This window comes from Drosophila guanche, unplaced genomic scaffold, assembly GCF_900245975.1.
Source record: "Drosophila guanche unplaced genomic scaffold, DGUA_6, whole genome shotgun sequence".
Classification (NCBI taxonomy): Eukaryota; Metazoa; Arthropoda; class Insecta; order Diptera; family Drosophilidae; genus Drosophila; species Drosophila guanche.
This window is the reverse complement of record NW_022995744.1, coordinates 6,884,019-6,904,841: the sequence shown is the minus strand read 5'-3', so window position 1 is coordinate 6,904,841 and position 20,823 is coordinate 6,884,019. Positions and strand designations below refer to the sequence as shown.

General features: G+C 47.4%; 4 protein-coding genes across 8 annotated transcripts in view; 1 reads left to right on the top strand and 3 right to left on the bottom strand.

The window, feature by feature from the left end:
* Positions 1 to 1,771, bottom strand: part of LOC117580534 (cell surface glycoprotein 1) — a 4,769-nt gene extending 2,998 nt beyond the window's left edge. The window contains exons 1-2 of the mRNA XM_034267128.1: positions 1,703 to 1,771; positions 2 to 1,635 (exon numbers count right to left, since the gene is read on the bottom strand). Coding sequence (XP_034123019.1) covers positions 2 to 1,635; positions 1,703 to 1,712 — 1,644 coding nt within the window. The 5' untranslated portion in view covers positions 1,713 to 1,771. The remainder of the gene's footprint in view (position 1; positions 1,636 to 1,702) is intronic.
* A 2,140-nt stretch (positions 1,772 to 3,911) lies between these two features.
* Positions 3,912 to 4,266, bottom strand: LOC117579447 (mitochondrial import inner membrane translocase subunit Tim13). The gene has a single exon (XM_034265336.1). It carries the CDS (start codon positions 4,238 to 4,240, stop codon positions 3,959 to 3,961), a length of 282 nt encoding a protein of 93 aa, XP_034121227.1. The 5' UTR covers positions 4,241 to 4,266; the 3' UTR covers positions 3,912 to 3,958.
* A 623-nt stretch (positions 4,267 to 4,889) lies between these two features.
* Positions 4,890 to 20,714, bottom strand: LOC117580397 (phosphatidylinositol 4-phosphate 3-kinase C2 domain-containing subunit alpha). Of its 5 annotated transcripts, none has more exons than XM_034266939.1 (16): positions 20,249 to 20,711; positions 17,605 to 18,662; positions 17,479 to 17,531; positions 14,426 to 15,148; positions 14,275 to 14,363; positions 13,572 to 14,220; positions 12,942 to 13,512; positions 12,239 to 12,878; positions 11,925 to 12,170; positions 11,424 to 11,860; positions 10,969 to 11,361; positions 10,697 to 10,897; positions 6,444 to 6,640; positions 6,292 to 6,383; positions 6,092 to 6,241; positions 4,890 to 6,029 (listed from the first exon to the last, which is right to left on the bottom strand). In XM_034266939.1, exons 2-16 carry the CDS (start codon positions 18,603 to 18,605, stop codon positions 5,847 to 5,849), a joined length of 5,625 nt encoding a protein of 1,874 aa, XP_034122830.1. In that variant the 5' UTR covers positions 18,606 to 18,662; positions 20,249 to 20,711; the 3' UTR covers positions 4,890 to 5,846. The 5 variants fall into 5 exon arrangements, with proteins under 5 accessions (XP_034122830.1, XP_034122831.1, XP_034122832.1 ...); XM_034266940.1 differs by lacking the exon at positions 20,249 to 20,711 and adding an exon at positions 18,725 to 18,808; XM_034266941.1 differs by lacking the exon at positions 20,249 to 20,711 and adding an exon at positions 18,725 to 18,771 and having other exon boundaries at positions 17,605 to 18,645.
* LOC117580398 lies at positions 6,943 to 10,478 on the top strand. Its single transcript, XM_034266944.1, has 4 exons — positions 6,943 to 7,365; positions 7,427 to 7,617; positions 8,106 to 8,199; positions 8,259 to 10,478. The coding sequence occupies exons 1-4, from the start codon at positions 7,338 to 7,340 to the stop codon at positions 10,073 to 10,075; spliced, it is 2,130 nt and encodes a 709-aa protein (XP_034122835.1). The 5' UTR covers positions 6,943 to 7,337; the 3' UTR covers positions 10,076 to 10,478.
* Positions 20,715 to 20,823: the final 109 nt, after the last annotated feature.

The window sequence follows — 20,823 nt, the reverse complement described above, 5'->3', positions numbered from 1 at the left end:
GTTCCGTGGAGGATGGTTCTTCAGAGCTGGAACTATTTGGCTCCGTTGAACTCTCAGGAGAAGGTTCCGTGGATGAGGGTTCCGTGGAGGATGGTTCTTCAGAGCTGGAACTATTTGGCTCCGTTGAACTCTCAGGAGAAGGTTCCGTGGATGAGGGTTCCGTGGAGGATGGTTCTTCAGAGCTGGAACTATTTGGCTCCGTTGAACTCTCAGGAGAAGGTTCCGTGGATGAGGGTTCCGTGGAGGATGGTTCTTCAGAGCTGGTTTTTTTTGTGTTAGGTGGACCCTCGGGAGATGGTTCCGTGGAGTACGGTTCTTTCGACCTGGCTTCATTAGGGCTCGTTGCACTCGCCGGAGATGGTCTCGTGGATGAGGGTTCCGTGGAGGATGGTTCTTCAGAGCTGGAACTATTTGGCTCCGTTGAACTCTCAGGAGAAGGTTCCGTGGATGAGGGTTCCGTGGAGGATGGTTCTTCAGAGCTGGAACTATTTGGCTCCGTTGAACTCTCAGGAGAAGGTTCCGTGGAGGATGGTTCTTCAGAACTGGAGTTACTTGGCTCCGTTGAACTTTCCGGAGAAGGTTCCGTGGAGGAAGGTTCTTCAGAGCTGGAACTGTCTGGCTCCGTTGAACTCTCAGGAGAAGGTTCCGAGGATGAGGGTTCCGTGGAGGATGGTTCTTCAGAGCTGGAATTATTTGGCTCCGTTGAACTCTCAGGAGAAGGTTCCGTGGATGAGGGTTCCGTGGAGGATGGTTCTTCAGAGCTGGAGTTATTTGGTTCCGTTGAACTCTCAGGAGAAGGTTCCGTGGATGAGGGTTCCGTGGAGGATGGTTCTTCAGAACTGGAGTTATTTGGCTCCGTTGAACTTTCCGGAGAGGGTTCCGTGGGTGAGGGTTCCGTGGAGGACGGTGGCGTGGAGGATGCCTTTGTCGTTCTCTCAGGTGGGGGTGGTACAGTTGGTATAGTAGGGAATTCCTCAGAGCAGTCGACCATACTTGGGAAATTGCAAAGACTTTTTTCGGTGTCGAAATAGAGACCTTCTGGGCAGCATCGAGTAATTGCGATCCCGTTGGCACACACGTAGAATACTCCGCATTTCTTCACGTCCCTTATGTAGGAGCCGTTGGGTAAAAAGCGGCATCTCGACTCAACTTTAGTCGATTTAGAAGCTGTCTCATCAGGGCCGGGCTTGTTCTCCTGAGTTGAAGAAATAACTTCGCGTAAGGCAGACAAACTTCCGCTGGGTAACGGGCCTTGATGCTGATCGGTGGAGATCGGGACTTGCGGCAGGGATGGCGAAGGTGAGGGAGATGGCCTTTGAGGGCTGCCCCACAGGTTACCGAAGAAATTGAATATTAGCGGCCTGTCAATGAATACGTTCTGGTGGATGGTGGTTTCCTTTTCTGCAATGGAACTGCCAGGACCTGGCTTGCCGCCATGCACGCAGCTTTGGTCGTGGACATTGAAACGCAATCCCTCTGGGCAGGTGTTTTTGATCTGTCCGAGGAAGCCCAGGCAGAGGAAATACGAGTGAGGATCTGCTGAGTCCGCTGATCTATATCCAAACGATTGTCCTGCACAAGAATCCGTGGCAAATGCCTGAGGAACGATCCAAAGACCGATCCACAGGATATTTACTGAAAGGCAACAGGCTTTAGGGTTAATATATTCCTTTTGGCAGTTTCCGATTTCGATCTTACTTACCCATTAGCATTTTTCAAAGTACATCCACGAAATGCAACGTGCCCAGGCAGAAACATTCTTTTTATATACCCACCAGCTGCAGCTTCCGCACGACATCAATTCCCTGAAAGCCATTCTCAAGTGCTGTCCGGACATGAACTAATTGTTGACACACCAAAACATAAAAGTTTGCTTAAACAAATTAAGTTTAGGTACAAGGCGTTGGAAAACCAAAAGAATGTTTCGCTGCGTATTTTACACCCGTAAGGGTCTGTGTATAGTCTGGAAAGTGGAGTCTAATGGTCTGGAGTTGATGGTATAGGAACTCTAAATCCGTAGATATTCCAAGTGTACACACAGATAAAAATTGCATAGTAATTGGAAAGAGTTAACTTTCATTCAAACATAAAAGTTATTAAATACGTCCGATATTTCCACAGTTTCAGTTATTTTTTGGCTGGAATATTTGGTTACTTTTTATTATCAAACAATTCATGTAATAGTTAAAGTTGAAACAAGCTAGAATTAAGATGACAAGAGATAAATACTGTGCATGTGGGACCCTCCAGGGGGGGGATAGAGATTTCTAATCTGCTTCAGTAATGGGGCTGTCAGCATGTCTTTATCTCCGCTCACCTTGCGATGACGCCAATGCCGATTTGGGTGGCGTACCCCTTGCCCCCTCGCCTTGCACCTCAACGCACTGGCCCGGCCCAGACGAACTGTTCCGATTAGTTGTCCAGATAAGGGGGGGGGCCATCGTCTCAGCACTTATCGTATTTCTTGCAATGATTACTCAAGCCTTGGGGCACTTGTTGTTGCTGCTGCTGCCGCCGCGGCTGGTGGGCGAGGTTCTTACTATTTTTAGTTGTGGGGAAGAGCTTTTGGTGCGGAAAGCGCCGCCCCATCCCATATGGAGGCGTTTTGGTCCGCACTCTTATCGTAACTTGTGTGGCTTCGAATGTACCTAGTTGAGGAAATTTCCAAAATGGATTTTGTTACCTCTGGTATTCGAGCCAATAAGTTCGGCCACGAAATCGCATTTTATCTTTTGCATTTTTTTATTATTATTTTTGGATTTTTGTTCTTTTTTTCATGTTTTTTTTGTTGTTGTTTTTTTTAACAATTTGCAACAATTTTTGGCCAGTGCACGGGGTCACTTGCACCCACTAAAACTTGCGTAATTGGCCGTGTCTGTCCCCGTATCAGTGAAATTTTATAGCCCCTTTGGGTGGTCTTTGTTTAGCGCGAAGAAACCAACAAAAGTGCATGGTGCCATGGGAATTTTGATTTAAGTGGCCTTAGGCCTTAAACACCCACATAGAGGTCTTTGGCGATCGATTTGAAAATGAAATCCATTAACAGTCGTTACCATTTGTAAATGTACTGCTTATGCACAGCGGACTCTTTTTGAGACATTTTTAATTAAAATTCATAATAATAAGGAACAGGAGGATAGGACATTTGGCTTCTCTTTCGCGAAATATAAAATGCTCCACTTATTTTTTACTGAATAATTTCTTCAAACTAGGAATCAGATCTTGTTTCTTGCAGTTTAAGTTTCCCCAAAAGAAGCTTTTAAGATCATTAGAGCCTTAGCCTTGGGGAGTGAATAAAAAGCTAAAGCACTCAACAGATAAATGTACTTGAAGCTTTCATGGTATTTACATCTTAATCACTTTTCTCGTGGCCATAAATCTGCCAATAAATCTTTATCAGCTCATTTAAAAATCATCTTGACTCTAACAACAATTTTAAGTGAAGAAAACAATTCTTTGATCATCTTCCATCAACCATTTCGTTCCCAACACTGACACCCTTTGATGGGTCAAACCCTTTTGGCTTGATCAAAAAAAAAAAACGAATACAAAATTTGCATAAATGGGTAATGGGTGCATTGGATTAGAGTGGTCTCGAAACTACACTTTGCTGGGCCTGAGTAAAACCACAATCCATTCCGATGTGAAATGCATTTGGCCAATGCGCGCAAGCAGTTGCTCATCCGTTAGCTAACGAGACCATTCCAAACACGATAACGATCAGTAGAAGAGCACATATCAAGCAGAAAGCTATGTCCGCTAGGGGATATACCCTCAGCCCTCACCCCTCCAAGACGTCCACTACAATGCTCAGTAGTTGCAGTTATTGCAAAGCCAATAAACAGTCGGTTATCTCTAGCGATCCAATGGGGGGACACACCTGTCGCGATCATCATTTGATCGACAGTGACTAACTTTTATGGGTCTTTATTTGTGTGTATGAGTGACAAGATCAACGTCAGTCTGCCATTTCCACGGTGTCCTTGTAGTGTTCGCGCTGCAAGCGGTTGCCGTAGGTGCGCGAGACCAGGTTCCAGGAGTCCATGTAGCGGTCCATGCACTGCGAAATGCAACGCTGCTCGCTGTTATCCAGCGCCTTGCCCGGCTTCTGGATGCACTTCTTGAAGCACTTCTCGGTCATCTTCGATAGCATCTCCTGGGCATTGGCCAATGCGATCTGTTGCTTCACTTGGCTCATCAGCTCCACCTTATTTTGGCCTGTGGCTGTGTCAGCCATCATTCGTTTAATATAATTCAAAATTTTTACTTTCCTTTTCCACAAATCAAAGGGATTTACAATTACAGATTCAAGCACAGAGTCTCAGGGCCAACTATGTTTGACAGCAAAAAGAAAAAAAGCCTAAAAAGCCTATTAATGTTTTTGTAAGAAAGTGATCCAAGCTGTACACTGCTTAAACCTGATCGTTTCACCTTCAAACTATCCTGCAAGCAGTTAATCCACTGTGCCTGAAACTCTAGTTCAAGCAGTGCTTCGCTGCCAGCTGATACTCTGGTTCAAGCAGTGCTTTGCTGTCAGCTGAAGGCTTGTTTCGTTTTCACTTGATATTAATCTACGGAAATCCCATTAATATGCAAGACCTGACAACAAATGAATTTACTTAGGGAAATTTGTACATATTTCGATCGTTTTTAGGCTTGTTGAAGCGCTTTCTCCCAAAATAAGGGTAGTCAATTGTAAAATAAAACCACAAAATGTATTACTGTTATTAGAAGACTACATGTATTTATGTATTATAATTTGGTATGTTCACATCTATATATTTTGTGCCGAAATTTGTCTATACATCGATTGAAAAATTGTATCTGTTATTTCGCAATTAATTAAACTTTGTTTTAATAAAATACACTAGACATCAGATCGGATCAGATCGCTTATGAATTAATATGCAGAGTTGTTAAAAAGTTTTGATTTCGTTAAAAATACGCAGGTAGATGTAGTTTTTTAAATTTCCATCGATATAAAAATATTATCCGTCGATATCAGTGTGTAAGATTCTTAAGCATATCCATATACATTTGTATGTATTTAACAATAATCGTTTTAATTTGTTAAGACACTTTTAGTACTTGGTCGACACGACGACAGTTTCCTATACAATATTCACTATTTATTTGCATGTAAATTTGTTGTAAGCTGTAAATGTCGAAGGATTACCTCAAGAAGCAGACACAGACAGAACTTATGTTTGGTCGTGCAGAAAAGCTAAAGAGAGTCTCTGGAGAGGGACTAGAGATGGAAAACTTGAAATTTCTTGGATTTTAGGGCTGTGTTTTCAAATATTAAGCAGTTAAAAAATTCACAGAGTTTGTCTTACTAATGCCCAGAATAATTTAATTTATTTATCTGTATAATACTGCAAGTACTCTGAACAAAGGAATCGACTACATGCTCCAGGAAAAGATAAAGTAATCCATTGAGTCCCGCTTACATTTGCCATGCTCTTCCTTCTCATTATCCCACATTGTTCTCTGCCATTGAAGAATACTTTCAGCAAGTTTGAACTTGAGTTTTGTAATCTCTTAAACGATGAACGAATGTTTTGTGGGGCATATAAAGACGAGTAAACACGAGTGTGAGGCACAATTTGGAAAACAAAATAAATAAATAACACAGAAACTAGCGGACTTTAGTTAAATTTGTATATATAATATATAAATGTTGGAATGTACAATCACTTCGAGTATGTGTGTGTGTGTGTGTGTGTGTGTAAGTATTATTGTGTTCAAAAGAAGACAAAAACGTGTAAAGTTATTATTGCTTTATTCCTAGGCCAGATTGTCGGTAAGCATGCAGTGTGTCCGTCCTTATGTTCCTATTCCCATTCTCATCCATTTCTCGGCACCGATCTCAAGCGATGCCAATCGCACAGCTCCTGCCGCAGATCGTGCTTGGACAGATCCAGCTCGAAGCCGCCAAGCAGTTCGTTTTCCTGCAGCGTATCGTGGGTCCAGATAGTGACCTGCAGTCGTCGCTCCTGAATAATATTGAGTGGCATGCGATACTCCAGCTGAATAAAGGGTAGAGAAAGGCTTTAATATACGTAGATCTCAGGAGACAGCGTAAACTTACCGTTTCCATGAAACTGGGAACACAGGTCTTGCGCACAACTTTGGTCTTGCGTTTGGTCTCCTTTTTGGGGTCCGGTTTTAGGTAGCATTTCACATAAGTGTTGGGCTCCTGACCGCCCTGCAGCATGGGCAGCCCTTTGGCGTGGTGTATCTGAAAGACAAGACTCTATAGAAGGTCCTGTGTTAAAGGTATTTACTTACCATCACAGTAAGTACGCCGCGACTATATTGCAGCGATAGTCTGATTTGACCAATCTCATTGGGGTTATCACGCGACGGCTTTCGCTTATCCTCTGCAGAATAGAATCAATATATAAATATCGAAGTATAAATCCTTCGATGTGCCAACTTACCCTTCATCTTGGGCATCTCCAGCTTGGCCTCCTGCTGATCGCGCAACAGCGGATGGAAGAAGGTGTACACCAGATCGGAGTGTGCAATTTCCTCGGCCGCATCGAACAGCGATTTCAGAAAGTTCTGTATCAGAGGTAAACGTTTCTCAGCCACAGACTTGATATTGGAGCGGCCCACATGCACGCCAGCTGGTAGACTGCAAAAGACAAACAAATTTAGAATGGAATTGTGATAAAAATACAAAACAAATGTTGAGGAACTAAAGCAAATCCACAACAGCAATCATTCTACTCCTAATTAATTACCAAACATTACAAGCTGCTCTAAGGTGTAGATCGTGCTGACAAATCAAAATAAATATATATAATCGAGTATATTGCCGATGGCTTATCAGTGAGTGGCGGTAGTACGAGTCGTTACACCGCTAATAGCCTGATAAATCGGTGACTGAGGCAAAACTGATTTCACTGCTGTGTCGTGTCGCTATCGGAGAGCACACCCGCTCAAAGTTAACAAAAAGAGAGAGAGAGAGAGAGTCGGTTTGGCGCTTGATATCGGCCCGAATCGCGCGAACCGATAAGCAACATTCGCAGCGACAGCAGCGGCGGGCAACGTCAGCGCTCAATCAGTTAACGAGCGAGCGGGAGCTCGTACGAACGGCACACCAAAAAAACACCAACGAAAAAAAAAACCAAAAACTGAAGAGCTGGAGCCCACGATAGCCGTCCGCTGTCGCGCTGGGTCGTTCGATTAGCGACGTGGTGAGCTTATGTACATCTGTAAGCGTTATTTATGTACAGAAACAGAAACAGAAACAGAGACAACAATTCGTGCAAAATTCGTGAAATCTGCTAAAATGCCAGCAGCCACAGAGACAGCGTAAGACAAAAGCCATGGCTCAGCTCGAGAATGCGGGCCAAGGTAAGTTCTATGCGAACATCTAATCGGGTAACTGATTCTATAAGCTCCATCCTGCTAACAGGTCAGCATGCCGTTATCGGGCCACTGCTCGCCTCCGCCATGCTGCTTGTGGGCCTGCTCTTCGCGCTGCTCGGCATTAAGCTCTGGGGCTTTCGGCGTCGCCTGACCTTCGATCGCAGCGGCGGTTCAACCAGATCATCGGGGACACAGCCACAACAGCCGCCGCCACGATACGCAGCCCAGGAGTCACAGGTATGCACAGAGCGGAGCTAAAGGTTAACTCACGATAGCAGCAGCAACAGAACTTCCGCTGATAAGCCACCAGCAAATAAGCGGCGACATTCATTCAATTGCAGGTGTAAACGCGAGGTACAGAGAAGGGCGCGTGAGTGGCAAGCAAATCGAGTCAACTTTCACTCAATCGAGTCGATAGAACCGTTGGCTTCATTATTTCAGGCACTCGCATTGGTATGCCTCTGCAAATGAGGCATTAAAGTGAATCAAAAGTGAAGGGAGAATAAATTCTTAGTTTTAAAAGGTTTCCAAATAGGCTTCTGTTTTATAGAAACATTTCCAAACAAAAGTCTGAGCGTGCCTCATTGCATTTGCTGGCCTGTGGGCATGTGTAATTGCAGTAACCCAACAGCTGAGTCCACAGCTGAGCTGCAGCTACACAAATACACACAAATACATTCCCCTGCCAATGCAATGCTCCAAAAACTAATACGATTCGCTTGCAGGTAAACGGCACAGACAATGCAGTCCACGGTGTGTTCCGGCAGCGCAATCTCGAGGAATTCGAAAGCTCATGGCCTTCAACGACGGCTTCAGCGGGTAAAGACTGTGACTCTGTTGGTTTTCACCCTACTAACTGCCATTCCATTCTTCCGCAGGCAACAGCTACTTGACGGGCAGTGTGCCGAACCTTCGCATGTACTCCCCAGTCACGCCTCGGGAGCGTAGCTTGGGAGAGGCCGGCGAGGTGTCGTATCGAGCACCACCACAAGCGCAGCGTCGTCACCGCAGGGAGGTGATCAGCGCCCACTCTGATAGCTATGCAGCGCCACCCACTCGCACGCCACCGCCTCCACCCACTCGCATGCCTCCTGCTCCACCCGCACAGACGCTGCCAGCAGCCAGCGACGGGATGCCAGCGAGAGATCTGGCAGTCGCTGTGGTTCCTGAGCTGCCCAGCGAACTGGGAATGCCCAACTTTGATCACTTTGCAGAGAAATACGCGCTCATAAGCGTACAGCCAACGCCAGAGTCGGCCAAGACAACGCAGCTGAGGAGCAAGGACAGTGGGCGGTATGTCAAGTTCGAGCCGGTCGATGATGTGCCAGAGCTGCTGACACCAGACGATGACCCAGGCGGCAACTCCTCTCTCTCTGTGACGGCTGTGGTGCACCGCGAAGCCCCGTCCAACGACGAGCAGGAGTCTGAAGTGGCTTCTAATAGTCAGGGAGCCGGCGATCAGTCCGCGGACTCGGCATTCGTTGTGGCAGTCATAGCAGGCAGTCCGGAGGTGACAACCCCACCGCAGGCACCGCCTTCGCGTAATCTTTTCGACGATTTGGAGCTGCCAAATGGCGAACAGGATCCGGAATTTGTGCGCATTCGTTCCTCGTTTGTGATGAACGAGGCAGACATCTTGGACTTGGATCCACGACAGCTGCCTGCAGCTGGCAGTCCGCCTGGCTTTGGCAAGAGCATCGACGAGGACTGGGAGAACTGGGAGAACCTAGATGCCGTCGCTGCAGTGCCCGAGCCCAACTGGGCGTTGCATCCCAGTGCCCTGGAGCAACTGCCGCCAGTGGAGACCACACTCAGCGAGGCCACTCTGGAGCTGGACAACGTGGAGCAGCTGCCTGGAGTAGAGACTACTCTGAGTGAAGCCACTCTGGCGCTGAACAATGTAGAGCAGGTGGAGGGACTATTCCATGAGCTGGAGCTAATAGAGCCAGCTACGGAAAGGCAACCAGAAACCCCACCAGCATTGCCACCGCCCTACGACCCTGGCACACTCCTTCTGCCTGACTACGAGTCCCTCATGCAGCTGGAGAGCACGCGGGGCAGCCAAACGTTGCCCAAATACAACGAAGTCGCGAACCGCGAACGATATGTGAGCAGCATAGAGGATTTGTATGCCGAACTGGGACCGAATGGAGGCTCAGGGGCGAACGTAACTGAAGCGACAACAAATGGAATTGACAATTTCGAGGATCTGTGCCAGGAAATGGCTGTGGAGGAGGCACCACGAGCAGTTCCCCAGCCTGCTCCACGCTCCACAAAAACCAGCACATTGAATGTGCGTGGCGATGCGGCACCCTTGGCTTGCTATCATCCCGAAGAGCTGCCAGGCTCCAGTTCCAGCGAGGGCGAGACACCGAGGCCTGCACAGCGGAATCCACGCACGCTCAAGGTACGCTTCGATGTGGACAACTTGCAGTACTACCAATCCGCCGAATTGGTCACATCCTCGAGTGCAGAGTCTGAGGAGGATAATCCTCCACCTCCGCCACCACGACCCACGTTGCGCTCAACCATTTTCGAGCCGGATTCAGGGCAGAGCACTGTGCCCAGCCTGTTCGGCGCACAGGTAAGGCAGAGCGACAGCAGCGATGACGATGACGCCTTCAGCCGTGCCATCAGCCAGCATCGCACCATGACAGCAGCTCTACGCACAATGCACAACGACACGGATGCCTAGGATCCCCAATCTCTAGCTGCCCGTCAATTTCCTTAGCAAATACAGTATTCTTATGGCTGGCCTGGCTATGATCCAATTACGAGTACGAGTACGTTTTTGTACAGTACATTTCAAAGATAAGTTGCCATATAATGTTGACTCCTCGAGTATATAATAATAATAATAATAATAATAATAATAATAATAAACAATATAGCAGGAAAGCCTTGGAAGATAACAACAAAACAAAAGAGCGTCTCTAGGGCACTAACAAAAGATAAGCAAATGTTTTGAAGCGGAATCGGAATCAATTTCTCAATGTCTAGATAAACACTCTGATAGATGAATGTCTGTTAGTCGATAAAGCTACGAAACATATACAAAACATGAAGGTAAACCCCGGAAGAAAACAAGATATGGATGCCCAAAACACTGTCAGACGTATTGTTACTATGGAAAATATAGTTGCCTGTTGCTAGGAGATTTGTTCCTTAGCTCACAAGCGAAAAGTGCTAAAAGAGAATGCCTGAGCATGACTAGGAACATGCAGAAAGCGCGCACACACAGAAAGTAAACAATTGGATTAATGTGGTCAAACCCACAGGAATCTGCTACCATCTTATCTGAGAGCATTTCACTCACCTGTGAAGTTTGACCAGTGGAAAGTGCATGCACAGCTTCTGATGGAACTCGGTGAACTCGCGATAGGAGCGGAATAAGTGAGTGGGATCCGGCTGTCCGTGTCGTGTCACTTGCAATATGTACATGTAAAACTTCTCCATGCTGTAGTGCTTCTGGAAGCGCACCACCTTGACAATCTTCAAGCGACCATCCTGCTGCATGCTGTCAAACGATAAACAAATAAACGATAAATACATTTATGTAAATGCCATTAGACAGCGACCAAAACTCACGTATATTTGCGCGGCACAAAGGAGAGCAGTTCGCCGGTGCCCTCGTCGGCAGTGAAGCGCATCTGGGCGAGGTTGTGCAGAAAGAAATTGAACTGCGTGAACCAGCTCTTCAGCGAGGATTGAATCATCTTGGCGAAGGTGGCCGCCGCCTCGGGATTCGATTGCGTTGGCAGCAGTGCACGCCGCACATAGGTAACAGCATTGGAGTTGACGCCCGGCATGCCAGCGGTGGCCATGTGGGCCAACGTATGCAGCAGCAGATCCGCATTCTTGCGCACAATATTGAAAGCGCGACAGCAGAGATCCACAAAGTAGTGGAAATCTGTGGAGGGCTTATCCCCGCCATTTATGACATACGCCATGTCCGAGGTGAGCACAAACGGCGTACGATCTCTGCAGCAGAAATGTTTACGGATTAAAATCAATAAATTAAAGCAAATGCGATCATTCTTTACCTCTTGAAGTTGCCAAACATCTGCGCGTCGCCGAGGAATTTGCCAAAATCAATGTGAAACAGATGGCCCGAAGTTTTCAGCATAATGTTGTCGTTGTGCCTGTCACAGATGCCCAGCACATAGGTAGCCACGCTGTACCCCGCGCAGGATAGTGTGAAATTACGCACAGCACTTTGATACTCCAGCGGACTGGGATTCTGCTTGCCCAGCCACTCTGCTATGGGTCGATCCTTAAACGAGCCCGTCAAGCCGCACTCCACTTGGATTTTGCGCAAAGTTTCCGCCTCGGAAACAAGCTCAATCATGCCGCTCTTGTAGCCCGTTGGCACACAGTTGAAGGTGACCATTTTCAGGTCGAGCCGCTCGGCCAGCCACATTTTGTTCATGATGCGAATCAGCTGTATGGTGAGCTGATCCTGCTGTAAATCATCGCCACACTAAAGGAGAAAGCAAAGAGTCAGTAATCGGAGGATTTATTGCACTCCTCAGTCTGTTTCGTACCTTAAAAATGGCTGGCAGCGACTCTGCATCGGGTCCCACGAAGGTAATCTTGAGCGGCAGTGTGTTGGAGTTGAAGTAGCTGCAGTTGCGCACACTGACGCCCGTCACCTCCAGCTCTGGGCCCAGCGGCAGACAGGTGGGCTTCTCCAGCAGATCCTGATGCACCTCATCCATGCCAGCAGCCAGACTCTTTTGCCGCATCGACTCCTTGGACTCCTTCACAGATTCCGCTATCGTTGTTAGTTTCTGTAAACAGGAGGTAAAAGCAAAGTAAAGTGAACCACAAGGATGGGTAAATAGGGGGGCACTCCCACCTGACACATGCGATGCTGGTACATAAAACGTTGCAGCATTTTCTCGCCACAAATGGCCATGAGGGCGCGCAGCATCATCTTGCTGCGGCGATAGTAGCGCGCCTGTGTTATCTGGCACTCATCGTACTCCTGATCCACCATGGCCGCCCCAATGGAGTTGTGTGGATCGTCCGGCAGACTGTGCACCAGCAGCCAGTACATGTGATGGGCGAAGCGCGGCGACTCGAGGCACTTGGCCAGCAGGAAACGTGCCATGGCCGAGCCCTCGTAGGTGTCGTGCTTCAGGGACTGCACCAGCTGCGGCAGAAAGTCCACCAGCTGATCGTTGGGCATTTTCGAGATCCATTCGACGGCCTTCTCGCGCACCTTGGCATCCGGATAGCGTGGCAGCAGCAGCTCGAGCGCCTGCAGTGGCGACAGCGGCGACCACGAGTGCAGCAGGGCGTGCAGATCAATGAGGTTCGCATAGTCCCAGCTGTGCGCCGCATGCAGAACCTTGGGCAGCGCATTGGGATAGTTCTGCAGATACAAACGCTTCTCCCAGAATACTTCGCGTCGATCGGTGGCTCCGGTGTAGCCCAGCTCAGCGGTGTCTAAGAGTTCCTCCTGCAGATTAGCATCCAGCGAGGCAAAGTCGTAGCTGTGGGTGGAGGCAAGACTGTCTGTTAGGAGACTGTGGGGCCGAGCTAACTCGATTACTCACTGTGGTGCAGGCTTGGGCACTTCCTGGTGCTCTGGGAACTCGATGCGTCCGCCATAAGGCGGCACCTCGATGCTCAGAACCGGACAAAAGTCGGGATGTGGATGACAGCCGCGTGCTGGTGCGGGGCCCAGCATTTTGTCCGTGGTTGGTGGCCACACGGACAGCAGATAAGGACCGCAGATCATTGCGCGCTTGAAGTCGAACAACTGAATGGAGCACCAACCCAGCTCGGTGGTCACCTGCCGACGCTCGCCATTGGGCTCCGAATTGGGCTCATTCTCGTTGGCCGCCTGCTTGCCATAGAGGACAAATGTGAGGCGTGCCTCGCGCGGCAGCGTGCATATGGGATGCTGTTCGAAGGTCAGCCAGGCGCTAAAGTTGAGACGTGGAAACAGCCCGCCGCTGGTATCATTCGAGCAGCTCAGAACATTCGGTTTGGACAGCAGACGCGTGCCATAGACCAGCTGCACGCACAGCGAGTAATCCTCGTACTTCCAGTTGGGTGGCGGCCTGTGCAGACAGTTGATGCTCACCACAATTGGCTTGGACACGCACGAAATGGGAATGGGTGCTGGAATTGCAGAATTTAAATTAAATTCAGAGCAAAAAGCAGCTGTTGGGTTCACTCACTTGTGGCATAATCCAGCGACTTGACAGAGAACGCCACACGAAAGACATTCGCGTAGAGTTCGACCAGTTCCTGCACAGCATCGCGCAGGCTGTTGCACTTGACTTTGATCTGTTCGAGCAGCGAACGTGGCCGCATTGTGACCTGCGCATAGTCGCCATAGTCGCTGATAATCTCCGGATTGCTGGCACCCGAACCAGCCGCATACTTGGTCTGGGCCTCCTCGCAAACGCGCTTCAGATCGGCCACACAACGCGCAATTTCCAGCGTGTCAATGGAGCCGAGCAGCGCACAAATGGCCTTCACCGCCTGCACCACGCCCGAGCAACTGACAATGCTACGTCCAGAGGATGGCGCGGGAGAGTCGGCAGCCGATTCCAGCTTGTCAATCTCCATTTCGAGCGTTTCGATGAGTATCATCATGTTATCGTAGGTGACAATGGGCACCACCTCGTTGGGAAATAGTTGCTCTGGCTGCAGGTCCGTATCGTTCACATCATCCCGCTCGGAACGCGCTATGGCCTGCATGTTGGAGGCCGTGCTCAGGCAGAGACCTAGATGGACATCCTTCTCCAGCTGAAAGCTATTGTGAACACTCTCCAGTTGGCTCAGCCTTGAGGTGGGCGCCAGCCACTCCAGCAGGCCAATGGGCTGAAGGATAAGAGATTCAACTAGAAGCTAGAGCATAGATTGCCTGCCACTCACCTTGACGACATAATCGGTCACGCTGCCCTTCACCTGGCCCTCCAGCGAGGCCAGCGCTTGGGCCACAACCTGCGCCACCACAGAGTCAACTGCAAAACGGGAGTAAGACTGATTAGCAAGAAGAGAAGATTACTTCCGTAGGAGCACTTACTATCGCAGGTAAACGTAACCGGTGTGCCATAGCCCTTGATCTGCTCCCCGAGTGCCGAATTGGACAGCGCATGTTGTTGGAGTGTGTTCAGTGCGGGGTGCACAATCACCTTGATGCTGGTGTCCATCATGTAGTGATAGTTGAACTCTGCAGCCACCACATGCCCCACATTGGTGAGCGCATCGTCGTGTGGGTAGCGGGAACGCAGCTGCTTCACCATGTGATAGAACTCCAGCAACTCGGGATCGTCCGTGCGCTGGTCGCTGATCAGCTCGTAGAGCCGCGTGCACGTTTTCCGTCGATCGAGCACCACGCGGGCTGGGATGCTGGATGTGTAGCTGTCTGTCAGGGTCGTGGGCTGATAGTGTGGCGGCTTGGTCGCTGCCTGGACCTGTGCCGACTCGTACAGCTGCTGGTTGCGCGGCGGCAGTGGCGGAGGCGGCGACACACTGCCCGATCCATTTTCGGACAAACGCAGACGCTCCTCCACGGGTGCCTCCACCTGACAGGCCGATGAGGTCGAGGGCGAGGGCTGTTGCAGATAATCTTGCCGCCAGCCTATCAGGCTAACATTCGGACTTGCTGTGGCGGCGCTCTTGTCCCACCTGTTGACCGCCTCGTACATGGGATCGGAGTACTGGGTGCCGCCATCGCCGCTGTACAAGAAGTCGAATGGATCGTATTCCGCATAGTAGGAGGTGCTGTCCGAGGCACTGTCGTTTCCTGCAAGTAGCGAATGCATGATCAGTCGCGGGTCCAAATCCAAATCCCAGTCCAAGTCCCAATCCGATCGCACGCAGTTATGCAAATGGCACTGAGGCCGGCCTACACACGGTCAGTGTCCGCGAGAGTTGTCTGGGCACATTGTGTAGCCAAAAATAAAGTCGTCGTCCCCCCCAGAAAAGACACGCGAATGGAGAGAACTAACGTGCAGCACTCGCAGCGATCGGAGAACAGTTCGCAAATCTACGCTAACAAATCCCACATTGGCCGCGCCATCGCTTCTCATCGTTTCCCATCGCCTCTAATAGCTAATTGTGATTGCTGTCATACTACTGCCTGTTGTGGGGGTCGCCCACGCCATGTCTAGCCCCTGGCTATAGTGGAGGTTCCATGTACGAATAATACAAGTTGGGGTGAGAGCTCCTGAATAATCAGGAAACTCAAGTGAATGTGAATGTCAAGACATTTTTTGTACTCAACCCCCTGGTTCTTTCAATCGAATGTTCACTGTATCTATGTGGTATAATCGCATACGTATTATATGTAGATATTTGTGTATATTTGTGTGTTCCCCCCTATAGCTCATTCGTTCGTGTTCGTCCCAAATGTTTTCTCTCATCTGTTTCATGTCCCACAAAAGGGCAAACTCAAAAATATATTTTTAAAGGGGTGCCACAACTTTTGTTTCAAACTTATAATTTGTTTCCGCAACCGAGAATGGGTGTGGAGTGTGTGCAACTTAAGATTAATATTTAACAAGTGAGAATATCCCCATTGCCAGATCAATTCAAAGAAAATTATAAAATATGCAAACGAAATTCTCACAATGGGAAAAGTTTCCGAAGCATTTGTGGTATTTTTTCCATATTTTTTTGTTGGATTTTTAAATATTGCTGTGACCTTTTTGGAAGTTTATAGGGAGTTAAGCTTTCTAAGAAATTTCGAAACTAAATTATTATTTGCGTTCGACTTTCAATAGAAGTTTGAAATTTCTAAATAATCTTTGCATTTACTGACTGCCTTTTGTTTGGGATTTTGCTTCTAATCCCCCAAAGGTTGGTGTTAAAAGTGTCATAAGACTTTGGATACTTTACAGAACAATTTCCACATACCAGAAATATTAGAATGGATTAGGAGCTAGTATTAGAAAAAGTTTTAAAAGAAACTTGCCCGAAACCCAATTGTTAAAATATTGGAATTAGAATATCTCCACCCCAAATCCAATCTTTCTCAAATGTAATATATAATAATAAATACATACATAAATGGTTGCTCAACGGACAGACATACAGATACGGACAGACAGATATATAATGTGTGCTAGTGGGAAACGAGGGGCATTAATAGCAAGGCAAGAGACAGGCGGCAAGGCGGCAGGAAGGATGTTTAATAAAACAACAAGAGACTGGAATTTGTTCAAGGAATTATTTATTTGTTTTGTCTCACATAATGGATACACGAATAGAACTAAACATATGTTATGTATGTATTTATATTGGTATTTATATATTAATGTATAAATGACATCACAATCTGTTCATTTCGAAATACATTTTAAAAGGAAAACATAAAAAGGAAGTGACTTCAGAAGAACTACATAAAATATAAACATTCTTCCACATTTAGAAGACTTCTTTCAATACTTTGGTCTTAAATTTTGAAAAAATAAATATTTGATCGTTTGTGGATCGTATTTGGGGGTACCTTCCGCTGTGTGTGTGATGTGATGTGTGTGGTGTGGTGTGTGTGTGGATGGCACAAGGCACAAAGTCAGCCTTTTGATTTAAAAATAAGTTTCATAAAGTGTAGTGTGTATAAGTAAGTAGGTGGTTCTAAGTGCGTGCTGCCTAAGACACGAATATGTTGGATTCCGTAACCAAAACGAACCGCACCCGTACCGCACCGAAACCAGTTAGATGGTGTTGTACTTGTTGTGGATTGTGTAAAGTAGTTTTGCGGATAAGTAGTGTAGTAGTAGGTAGGACTTTCAATTAAAATTGGGTTACTTTTGCGACACTGCTGCAATACAGAGAGAGAGAGAGAGAGAAAGAGAGAAAACAAAACAGAAAACATTCAGTTTAATTCGTATCCAAGTTGGAGCAACCAACACACACTTGCTACAAAAACGATCTCGAGCTACAAAGGAGAGGGATTGGGTTTGGATTTAGCTATTGTTCGAACACCGTAGATACCTTTTACCCCAAAAAACTATAAATATCTAACTGGGGAACCGCAAAATCTCACTCTACGAGTTGTTCACAGTCAGTAGTCTCTTGTGGGGTTAGCAATTACCAGGAGATTGGGTGGATTATGTTTCAGGTTGGGCTTACCAGTGTTCTCATTTAGCAGCGGATCGAATGCCTCCAGTACACTCACACGTGAGCTGCAACAGCAAAAGGGAGAGTCACAGGTTAGCAAAACATTCCAAAAGGATAAAACTAGACGTTGATACATACTAGTCCTCTTGGTTGAGGTCTATCAAATCGTTACCAGTGCGTTTGGGTGGCTGCTGTTGCCCGTTGGAGCTGTTGCTGAGGTTGTTGCTGCTGCTGGCGCCCAAAGGCACTTGACGTCGTGGCTTCACGCCATTGGCCTCGACAGTGACAGGACTACTGGACGGATGGTGACTGCTAATGCTGGCTGCTCCTGGTACTGGCGTGGACTGCGGACGACCCAAATCCATGTGGGTGCTCGCTCCCGGGTACACAGGCCTAAAACCGAAGCCATGCGTCTGTGGATACTGCGGCGGCATAAATGCAGCCGAGCCAGGCACAATGGGAGCCGTATAGGGCGCTACCACTGCTCCGGGGTAGTAGAGGTAAGCGGTGGGCACCGCCTGCACCGGCTGTACGGCCACCTGGTTGGGCATGCTGTAGAGCCGCTGCAGCTCCTCGTTGCTCAGTGGCCGCTGTTGTGCCTGCGACGAGTTCTGATACGGCACCAGCTGCATGCCGCCAGCTGTGCCCACGATTCCATACGGCGGCTGCTGGGCCTGAGCCTGATGCTGCGGATAGCCGTATTGCGGGGGCACAGCAGCAGCTGCCTGTCCCACTGGCACAAGCGCCTGCGAGTGCGAATTTGGTGGCTGCATCCGTTGCAGATCCTCAATCAGCCTCTCGAAGGTGGTGCCGCTCTCCGGCTGCTTGCTGGTGGGACTAGCAAAGCAGATGAGGTCGCTGTCGGACACCTGAGCCGGCGGAGTACGTGAACGTTCCACATTGCTGGACGCGGCTGTAGTCCTGTGCACCTCCGAGTGCCGACGCTGGTTGACGCTCTGACTACGCTGCTGGGCATAGTAATCCCGCGCAGCTACGGCGCTGGGTACACCCGAATGGTAGCCGTACTTCTTATTACGCCTGTAGTCGTCGAGGGCCTGCTGCTCCAAGCTCAGTGCTGTCGCCTTGGCCAAGTCATCCTGGAATTGTTTGTCATAGTCGGTTTGGCCCTGGTTTGACATATTATCCCCACAGCAGCAGCGTCACTCGTCCCGCGATGTTCTCGTTCACGTCAAAATCTGGAAACACACACAAAGGAGCTGTGAGCTACTGGGAATTTTGTTTTTCTTTAAATTTCTACTTGGCTTGTCCAAAAATGCTACACTCTCTGCTTTGCCGAACTTTACCGACTGTCGTGTGCTTTGTTTCTCTTATCTGCCATTCTGCGTGTTGCCGCGATAAAGAAATCTGTAGATAAAAGTGATTATGGCCTGTAAAGGTGCAGGCAGGTCGTTATGTGTGTCGCTGTCAGTGCACAGTGAAAAGGTTAGGGAACGGTGTGCCATTGGAGGTGGTGTGAATAGGCCATATGTATGAGGAACAGGTGTAACAACTGGCCGGGAAAAGAGCAGGTTTTTATGAGGTACTGATAGAGAATAGACAAAAGGTAACGGCAGGGAACGATAGCGAGAGGGAAAATGATTCACATGAACCAGTCGAAGAAACTTCATTTAACAAATTGATTGCAAGTTGTGATAAACTTGGACGCAATTGATTCAAAAATTCAACAATTTCATGTTGCTAGCAAATTGATTGGAGAGATTGGAGGAACAGATGTTTGAATTGGCCTAAGATTAAGTGCCGAAAGATGGAGCTATAACCCTATCCCAACTGGCAACTAGAGTTTGAACTATCGTCTATCATAGCGAAATGTACAAACAAAATATTACGAAATAGTTACATTTGTTTAGGAAGTACGAATATGATAAGCCCAAATGTACAAATATGAGCTACATTTTGTGTTCTTTTTGCGATTACCATTCATCAGTAGTGGTTGAGCAGATCAAAGGGAAGTATGCATGTACGCATGCAATCGTAATTCATGACCACAATCATAAATTGTGTGAATGAATGCCGCGAGTGGGTAACCATTCCCCCACAGAGAGATTACACATGCATATGTGTTGTGCAGTAACAGGACTGCTCCTCATTTACACAATATTCGCCCAGCGGGTGTTACAATTATTTTACTGGCTTCTTATTGCGTTTGTTTACCAACTCCAACTATTTAAAGGCACTATTGCAATTCACTTATGCCCCAGTTTATTTCTTAATGTATCCCCTATCTTTTTTGACCCACTGTACGCGAGACGGGGCAACAGCTGTTCAGCATAAACACAGATGCTGAACGTATTCACACGCACACACCCACACACACAAGAAACGTTGAATGCGAAACGCGAAGGAGCAGAAGATAAGAGAAAACAGCAACCGGCAAGAGACGCAAAAAGAAAACCTTCAGTTACGGCAAAGGTTAAGGTGGTAAATCAATAGGAGCACGCACACAAATGCAAAATGGCAGTCAAATTAATTGATTGCAATAAATTGAGCTGCTTCTTTTTTTATGAGCGGCCAAATGTAGAGCAATAGTTTCGCGAATTATAAAACTAGTTGACGAAATACAAGCACACACACACATTTACTCCATGTACATAGCGAAGGGAGTAAAAGAGACGGAGGAAGAACGAATATGATAATGGAGTGTCATTAATGTATGCAGATACACAAGCCATACATAAGCATTAACATTTGCACACACATTTAATAGGCATTCCTCTTCATTTATGCTTATTCGCCTTGTTCGTCAGACGCCACAGCCACTTACTTGATTTTTAAGGTGTCACCTCAGATCTTTTCGGCTGTAATTTCACTTATTCCGCACAATATTATGTATGTATAGCCGCCCTCTTTGGAAGTTTCATGTACAGAGGAGAAATTGTGGTGCTTCTCTTGTTATTTTAATGGTTTATTTCATTGCTTAACGTCTATGCTGACGCTGAATTATTGAGGTGAAGTTGTCTCCCACACACCTACTTACTAAATACAAAACGAATACGAAAGGCGTACACACGGACACACAAGACGAGACGATGACAAAAAAACGGAATGGGCATACAAAACGTAAGCGTAATACACGAAAATACTGATCAACTTGCACTTTGTTTAGACGTTATGTTTAGGCACTACACGTACGAGTTACATTATTATTAAATTACATAAAAACAATCATTTGTTGTTGTCTCGCGCGGGGCAGAAACACATAAAAATAACACGGAAAAAACACAAAACGGAATGCAACAAGCTACCAACCGCAAATACAGCGATACTTATCGATAGAAGGTTAACGATGTGTCTACAATTTATACAATATATATTGCAGTTCGTCTTATTGCTGCCGGT

What these genes read in the sequence shown, in the direction of transcription:
- LOC117579447 (XM_034265336.1), bottom strand. Translation starts at nt 4,240, where the DNA reads ATGATGGCTGACACAGCCACAGGCCAAAATAAGGTGGAGCTGATGAGC.
- LOC117580398 (XM_034266944.1), top strand. Translation starts at nt 7,338, where the DNA reads ATGGCTCAGCTCGAGAATGCGGGCCAAG. An exon ending in GCTCGAGAATGCGGGCCAAG is followed by an intron (nt 7,366 to 7,426) that starts GTAAGTTCTATG and finishes TCCTGCTAACAG; the next exon opens with GTCAGCATGCCGTTATCGGG. An exon ending in ACGCAGCCCAGGAGTCACAG is followed by an intron (nt 7,618 to 8,105) that starts GTATGCACAGAG and finishes ATTCGCTTGCAG; the next exon opens with GTAAACGGCACAGACAATGC.
- LOC117580397 (XM_034266939.1), bottom strand. Translation starts at nt 18,605, where the DNA reads ATGTCAAACCAGGGCCAAACCGACTATGACAAACAATTCCAGGATGAC. An exon ending in GACCTCAACCAAGAGGACTA is followed by an intron (nt 17,532 to 17,604) that starts GTATGTATCAAC and finishes TTGCTGTTGCAG; the next exon opens with CTCACGTGTGAGTGTACTGG. An exon ending in GCGGCGTACTTACTGTGATG is followed by an intron (nt 6,242 to 6,291) that starts GTAAGTAAATAC and finishes CTTGTCTTTCAG; the next exon opens with ATACACCACGCCAAAGGGCT.